This window comes from Ambystoma mexicanum, chromosome 3q (genome assembly GCF_040938575.1).
Source record: "Ambystoma mexicanum isolate Mex_15411 chromosome 3q, UKY_AmexF1_1, whole genome shotgun sequence".
NCBI lineage: Eukaryota > Metazoa > Chordata > Amphibia > Caudata > Ambystomatidae > Ambystoma > Ambystoma mexicanum.
This window is the reverse complement of record NC_090926.1, coordinates 6637092-6645191: the sequence shown is the minus strand read 5'-3', so window position 1 is coordinate 6645191 and position 8100 is coordinate 6637092. Positions and strand designations below refer to the sequence as shown.

The 8100-nt window shown below is 55.5% G+C and overlaps 1 protein-coding gene across 1 annotated transcript in view; it reads left to right on the top strand.

Moving 5' to 3' along the window:
* The first annotated feature begins 1223 nt into the window (after positions 1–1223).
* Positions 1224–8100, top strand: part of FAM83F (family with sequence similarity 83 member F) — a 207041-nt gene continuing 200164 nt past the window's right edge. The window contains exon 1 of the mRNA XM_069652931.1: positions 1224–1866. Coding sequence (XP_069509032.1) covers positions 1411–1866 — 456 coding nt within the window. The 5' untranslated portion in view covers positions 1224–1410. The remainder of the gene's footprint in view (positions 1867–8100) is intronic.

Genomic DNA, 8100 nt, shown 5'->3' with positions numbered 1-8100 from the left:
TGGTTAGGTAGGTTAAGTTATTAATGTTTGTTTGTTATTGTCACAGATGCAGAGTTACTGGGTGATCTTAGCTGAGGAGGAATCACCCTGCGGATGGTAGCCGCAAACATTACCCGCTAGCTGCAGGAGACAGAGCGGGCACAATGGGCACTTCACCCTTAAGGGCAGTTGGACTCTTCAACAATTGCAGTGGCTCGGGTTTCGCTCCATACAGGGGTATGGGAGTTAAGAGACTGTTCCTGGTAGAAAGGCTACCAGAGGCAGTTCCTAACCCAAAGGAAGGAGCCAGAAGTGACCTGTCCACCCGGAACCAATCTATCACCGACGTGATGGGGTCACCGGTTGGAAAGCACGTCAATGAGGGCCACCCCTGGGCTATGCTTGGAGCCTGGTTTACTAGGAGCCTTGCACTGCTGGGATCATCCGTAAATTGACTCTTAATAAAGTGACCAGTTTTTTATTCCACTATAAGCGACAGTGTGTAAGTTATTTAAGGTACACACTCAAGAGGGCCTTGGTAGGGGCTAGTCGGCTAAGCCAAGCCCAACCGCTCCATCCAGCCAAATCCGGGTGCCTGCCAAAACTTGCGGAAATATCTCACACGCGGAGGGCAGTGAGTAGGCGGCCCAACACGAATCCCCAGAACAGTGATGCCTTTATCTCACATTTAGTTTGTGAAAAAGAGGGGGTGGGGATGCCGGAGGGATCTCAGCGTAGCGTGTACTGGTCAATTTTAAGAAGGAGTCGTTTGTCTGGATAATGCTATTGTTTCCCTGTATAGAGCTGCGCCCATATACATGCCAGGGATAACATTGCTTTGTGATGTAAAAGTGCCATAAACAGAGAGCGGCTGGGATGCAGCAAAAACCGTCCACTCGCCCCGAAACTCGGATCCGGAAAACTGGACTTGCAGTCTCCCATTGGTTATAAGCAGTGGAGCGTGCTCGGATTTTAAAACGGTACCAGAAAAACGGGATTAAAACCGCCGTTCCCAAATGCGAGACACCTACTGAAAAGCACCTAACCTCCCTTCGGAACGCCTGCGGAGTTGCTTTTTTGGGATTGTTGTACTCTGAGGAAACAGCTCCTTGAGTTTAATACGGTACTGTACTCCGCCATCATGTGGCCATGGTCCTCTTGAAGGTTCTATGGATATATGGTCCCAGGGAGCGGCGGATTCGCTGGATGGAGCCTTGGGGTGGAAGGCCTGGCTTGCTTAGTTCAGCAGTTGCGTGAGGGAGGTCGCCACTGCTCCACGCGAGGCGTGTTCCCTAAGGGGCGTGCTCACAGGTGTGCCTGGGCTAGGAGGCGTGTGCCACAGGTGAGGCAGGACTCGTGTCCCACTGAACAGCCGGCTCAGTCCCAAGGTGCAGCCGCCGGTGGGTGGCAGCGGGGACTCCCTTCGCCGCCATGGCGCAGTCCCAGATCGAGTGCCTGGACGACGGCCACGTCAACGAGCGCCTCACGGACGCCAAGGCCGAGTTCTACTACAGCGAGGAGCAGCGCACCGCCCTGGAGGCGCTGGCGGGCCAGGGGCTGCCAGCCTACCAGGAGTTCGTGAAGAATGCCAAGTTGGCCAACTTTCTGTCCAGCCTCGAGCTGCAGCAGCTGCACTCCGCCTGGAAGCGCTACGAAGACGAGGCGGCCGCCGGCGGGGCCAAGGTGGCGGGGAGAGGGGCCCCGCCGGTCTCGCTGGCCTACTGGCCCGACAAGTCGGACACCGAGATCCCGCCGCTGGACCTGGGCTGGCCGCAGAGCGGGTCCTACCGGGGGCTCAACCGCTACCTGGTGTACACGCACCCGCCCAAGGAGAACGCGCCGCACATCAAGGCGGTCATTCGGCAGATGGTCCAGCAGGCCCAGAAGGTACGGGGTGGCGCTCTGTTCTCCGCGGGGGGGGGGGGGGGAGATAGCCAGTGTGTGCACCACGACCCCGACATGCAGTGTCAGCGTGTGGCAGAGCTGTGAGAGCCGGGCACGGCTTGAACCCACTCGAACACAGCAGGGGCTCCAGAGCGACCCTTGTTTTGGGTTAATGCTTGCCCAAAGCAGGGGTAATGGAAAAATCCCCACCTGCTGCCCTGTGCGACCAGTGACGGTGCATAGCATGCAGGCAGCGATGGCCACATCTCCCTTCTCCCTCCAGGGGAGGAGGTACTCTGTGAGGAAGCTCCCTTTTCAGATCTCTGACAATGGCATATGAGGTTATCTGCTCCTGAGCACCTGCCCCCACATTTGCATAAGTGGCCGAGAGCTGCAGGAATTGGCTACAGGGCTGGCACTTTCATTCTTATCATTGTGACAGAAACCTGGAGTGAATGCGCCCCATCAGAGAGGGCGCCACCCCCACTGATTGGGCCTGGGGAGCCAGAAGCAAAACTGATTTGGCCCTTTCTGGTCTCAAACGTGTTTTCTACATTGTGAGCAGGGACCTCGCCAGCAGGCACCTAACAGAGAGAGCTATCTGTGCCGTAGTGGGCAACTGGCTCACTAGTGGCCACCTCTCTGATTACACGGATGACTGTAGGCTGCCAGGCAGAAAGTCTCACATGTTATCTGAACGGTTCTTATACCGCGCACGCTCACCCCCTGCAGGGAGGGGGGGGGAGAGGGGTTTACTCAGCGGGAGCCGTGATGTGGCGTGGGCAGCTTCAGGTCGGTGTGCATAGGTGTGTTTTCGGTTGGTAGCCGCCATGTGCTGTAGTGAGAGTCTATGTGTGGTTTGTTTCGTTGTTGTGGTGCAGCAAGCTGTGTGCAGTTGGTTGTGCCGTAGAGCTATGGTTGTGTTTAGTTCAGAGTTGGAGAGGATGAGAATGCAGAAAGATTAGTTTTTTTAGTGGTGTTGGTTGGTGACTGTACCCTGTCCTACCCTCTCTATTTTGATTGACTGTGGCTGTCGTGCACAATTCTCACTCCTATGCTGTGTGCAGAAGAATGGACCCCAGGCGGCGTAGCCTTCAGTCATACTATTGTGTGTTTTGATTCGGTTTGTCTCTGAGGCCGGCGGTGAGTGGGGTGTCATCCAATGCATAGAGGCAGCATGTATGGGCCAGGCGCGATCCCGTGCAGGGAGGCAGCATCTACGGGGCCAAGCGCGATCCCGTGCAGGGAGGCAGCATCTATGGGCCAGGAGCGATCCCGTGCAGGGAGGCAGCATCTATGGGCCAGGAGCGATCCCGTGCAGGGAGGCAGCATCTATGGGCCAAGCGCGATCCCGTGCAGGGAGGCAGCTTCTATGGGCCAGGCGCGATCCCGTGCAGGGAGGCAGCATCTATGGGCCAGGCGCGATCCCGTGCAGGGAGGCAGCATCTATGGGCCAAGCGCGATCCCGTGCAGGGAGGCAGCATCTATGGGCCAGGAGCGATCCCGTGCAGGGAGGCAGCATCTATGGGCCAGGCGCGATCCCGTGCAGGGAGGCAGCATCTATGGGCCAAGCGCGATCCCGTGCAGGGAGGCAGCATCTATGGGCCAGGCGCGATCCCGTGCAGGGAGGCAGCATCTATGGGCCAAGCGCGATCCCGTGCAGGGAGGCAGCATCTATGGGCCAGGAGCGATCCCGTGCAGGGAGGCAGCATCTATGGGCCAAGCGCGATCCCGTGCAGGGAGGCAGCATCTATGGGCCAAGCGCGATCCCGTGCAGGGAGGCAGCATCTATGGGCCAAGCGCGATCCCGTGCAGGGAGGCAGCATCTATGGGCCAGGAGCGATCCCGTGCAGGGAGGCAGCATCTATGGGCCAGGAGCGATCCCGTGCAGGGAGGCAGCATCTATGGGCCAGGCGCGATCCCGTGCAGGGAGGCAGCATCTATGGGCCAAGCGCGATCCCGTGCAGGGAGGCAGCATCTATGGGCCAGGCGCGATCCCGTGCAGGGAGGCAGCATCTATGGGCCAAGCGCGATCCCGTGCAGGGAGGCAGCATCTATGGGCCAGGAGCGATCCCGTGCAGGGAGGCAGCATCTATGGGCCAAGCGCGATCCCGTGCAGGGAGGCAGCATCTATGGGCCAAGCGCGATCCCGTGCAGGGAGGCAGCATCTATGGGCCAAGCGCGATCCCGTGCAGGGAGGCAGCATCTATGGGCCAGGAGCGATCCCGTGCAGGGAGGCAGCATCTATGGGCCAGGAGCGATCCCGTGCAGGGAGGCAGCATCTATGGGCCAAGCGCGATCCCGTGCAGGGAGGCAGCATCTATGGGCCAGGAGCGATCCCGTGCAGGGAGGCAGCATCTATGGGCCAGGCGCGATCCCGTGCAGGGAGGCAGCATCTATGGGCCAAGCGCGATCCCGTGCAGGGAGGCAGCTTCTATGGGCCAGGCGCTGAGTTGCTGACGCTAGTAGCTCGCCTGCTATCCCAGTGCTGGGAGATTCAGCGAGCTTAATCAGTGGACCCCAGTACGCACCTGCAGCCGCCCCTTCTTTTCCATTACCTAGGCTCACAGATCCCACTCCCCCCTCCCCCCAATACTTGCCCATCCTGGTCTGCTTCACCACTCCTCCCTTTCTGCAGTACGGACACCCACCCACTCCGCCATTCCGCCTCCATCCTGACCTGCAGTGTGCCCTGTTTGCCCCGTGTTGGAACCCGCACACAGCGCTGCCAAACATCCTCACTCTTGCCCAGCTACATCCCTGCCCAGCGCACGGCTCCGTCCAGAGCCTTCATTCGCTGCCAGAAGTACCGCCGAGGGGAAGGGCACGGCTCTCCCGGGGCCCTTCCGCCACGAACTGGTGTGCCTACGTGTGTTTTGCGGTCTGTTGGCGTTTACTGAGAAGGGGAAAGTCTGCAGCGTGTGGGTTTGTTGAGTACCGGTTCTGCCTGTTGGGAGCTGCAGGGCGCGCCCGCCTCATTTGCTCGCAGCTATCCCGGAATTTCAGACTTGCTCATATCGCCTTCACTTGTACGGGGGCGGCCGTGGACATGACATCTAAAGGAGGGGAGGGGGGGGGGCACGGCCAAAAGAGGGGGACAAAATGGTGTGCCGTGATGAGGGGGTAAACACTCTTGCCGGTGTTCAGCCGTGTCTTTTTCTTGTTACTACCCTGCCTGTCTGTTATTGATGTCTCTTTTTGACGTTGGCAAGCAAGCTTGTCTGCCTGCTTGTCTCCTACCACTAGGGGCGGACTGGCCTATAGGGACCTCTGGAGATTTCCCAGTAGGCCTCTGCACCCAGGGCCCCTTTTGTGGGGCAACCTATTTCGCTTCCAAATTCTCTCATAGCAAAAGAGTTGGGCTTGCTGAAAATGTGTATTATAGGACAACTTTGAAAATGATTCCCAGGACCTCCTTGTTTCCCAGCGCGCCCCTGCCATGCCTTCGTCCTGTCACTGGACATCCAGACTCGGTGTCCTGCCTATCGCTGCTGTCTCTGCTGCTTGTCGCCGTTCGTCCTGGACCTGTCTCTTGTCATTCCGCTGCTTGGCTCTTCTCATTGCCCGCGAGTCTCTTGCGACTCGCCTGCCTGTGTTTCGTCTGCCTCTTGTTCATAGCCTGCCCATATCTTGTCCTCTCTTGCTTGGGCTTGTTACTGGTGCCCGACACTTCTGCCCCTAGCAGAAGCTCTTCCTGTCTCTTTTCGTTGCTCTTCCTGTCTCTTGGTGCTGTGGTATTCCTGCCCCTCGCTGCTGGCCGGCAGGTATGTTTTGTCACTGTCCTGTGTGTATTTTGTTGCTGCTGTCTTTTCGTCGTTCCTGTCCTACCCTTTTCTTGTCAATGATGGATTTTTTTAAATGCCATTTTTAAACTAAGACTAGCTTCCCAGCAGTGGTGTTGCCTTGGTTTAGGGGTGGCCTGCTTTTATCTTGCAACTTTTCATTTTGTTGCTTGACCTCATCCGTATTGTTTATTGGACCGAATTTTTCATTTTCCTATTTGGAGTTTTCTTGTTTGTCTCTGTTGCATCCTGTTATTGAGTGTTACCATTTCATTGATTATTGTAAATCGCCTCTGCGTAACGTGCTGTAGAAGAAAATCAGCATGCCGTTTCCCTGCTGGTCTCTAAGCTGCCCCACATGTCTCCATTGGTTACTCGGCTCAACCTACTAACGTGCCTCTTGCTGTTGGCCCCCCTGTCTCTAATCACTTGTATTGCTGCCATCTTGTTTCTGTAACTGTCCTGTCTCTTCCACCCCTTTCTGCCAGTCCCTCATCACTGTTCTACCTGTTTCTTGTTGTAGACCTCACCTGCCTGCCTCTAGTGGCAGGACTTGCCTAGTTCTTGCCACTAGTCTGCTGCCTGTTGGGTGCCTCCGGCCGGCTAAGCTGTTCTTCCTGCCACTTGTCTGATGCATTGTTGCCCTGCTTTTATTGACGTTGCCGACCTCTCTTTAATTCTCTATTTCTCTCTTGTTGACTCTCCTGCTGCTCTGCTTGAGCCTTTGCTTTGTTCTGCTTGAGCCTTAGCTTTGCTCTGCTTGTGCCTTACCTTTGCTCTGCTTGTGCCTTCACTTTGCTCTGCTTGTCACTGGCCTGCATGCCTATTGTTGCTGTTATTTCTGCCTCTTTCTGCTGCCATACCCATTTCTTGCTACTGCCCTGCTTGTATCGTTTTCACTGCCCTACCTGCGCAATGTCGCTGCCCTAACTTTCTATTGTCATGTGTTGCCGCCCTAACTCTTTAATAGTGAGCAACATCCCCTCGCTAGCCCACCTGCCTGTTTGTACTCGCTTTTGATTGCCTGTTTCATCACATTTCTGCCTGCTGTTTGTGGCTGTTCTGTCTGCTTTTGTAGTAGACTGGTCTAGAGGTCTGTTGCTGCTGGCCTGTTTCCCACTTATTGCTGGCCTGGCATTCCCTTGTCGCTGGCCTGCAGGTTTCCGGTTTCCTTCGCTGTTTTTGTTCTTTCACTGTCCCCACTGTTTCCTTTCCCTTGCTTCGCCACAGAAGCCAGGGCATCTCTGATCTGCATTTGCTGTCAGTGAGTGGCTTGTTTGTGTCGTTGCTGGCCTGCCCCTCTCTTGTGATGTCCGCCTCCTTTCGCTGGCCTGACCACCTCATGCTCTGTGCTACCTCTGGTTGTGTCTTGTCACTGGGCAGATTCTGCCAGTGGCCTTCTTGAAACATATTGCGGTTTTATTGGTGGTCCCCTTGTCTTTTATAGGTGGCTTGCCTGCCCCTTGTCACTGGCTTGCATTTCTCCTGTTGCTGGCCTGGCTCTCTAGTTTACTTGGACTGCCTGCATCTTGGCAGTAGCCCGTCTCTGTTCACTGTGTATATCTGCCTGCTGTTCTGGTGTCACTGGTTGCCCACCTGCCCTTGTCACTGCCCTACCGTTCTCCTGTCGCTGGCCTAATTGCCTACTTCTGCTGGCCTGCATACTCTACAGTGGGTGGCTGGCTGAATGCCGGTCTCTTGATGCTGGTCTGCCTGCCTCATGCCTTTGGTGCTGATCTGCCTTTCTGTGTCGCTGTGAATGCCTACACCGTGTTGCTGGCCAACCTGTATTGTGCCGTGCCGCTAGTTCATCTGTCTCTGTAGCTTGCCCCGTGACCAGGTACACAAGTGTTTCTGTATTCACCATTGAAACCATGGACGGAACAAAACCTATATGATGAAAATTAGGAGTCCAAACTAAAATGGAAAGAATACTAATAGAAATACTTTAAAGAAAAAAACTATAAACCTAATTGGTTAAATCTTCTTACAAGCCCAAAGCATGACTAACAGCATCACCTAGTCAACGGCCCGCCATACAGCAGCTGGTGGTCCACAAGGGTATCTTACACTCTCTTAATGTGGGCGATCACCACCCGGCCATTGGGAGTGTGCTTGGTGGCATCCTAAAGATAGTCTCGGGAGGATAGCTTAGAGGCAACTTGCTTGCCTTGGAAGCAAGACAACACGGAGCAACACAAGTTCGACCCCCCAGGGTCTGTGCTTAGAAACCTCTGGGTATTAACCGCATTATAAATAACATATCAGTAACCCCCTCCTCTTTAGAACATCTCAAGATGCTTTATTGTTTCTGACCAAGTCTTGTGCCCGCCTTTAAACCTAAATTTAGGTCACCCAATGTTAGTTACTATCCTTCCAGGGCAGATGAAAGGATTATTGCTTCCCAGTCATGATCCCTCCCCGCCTCCCCCTTTACAAAAGTTACCTCTACTGA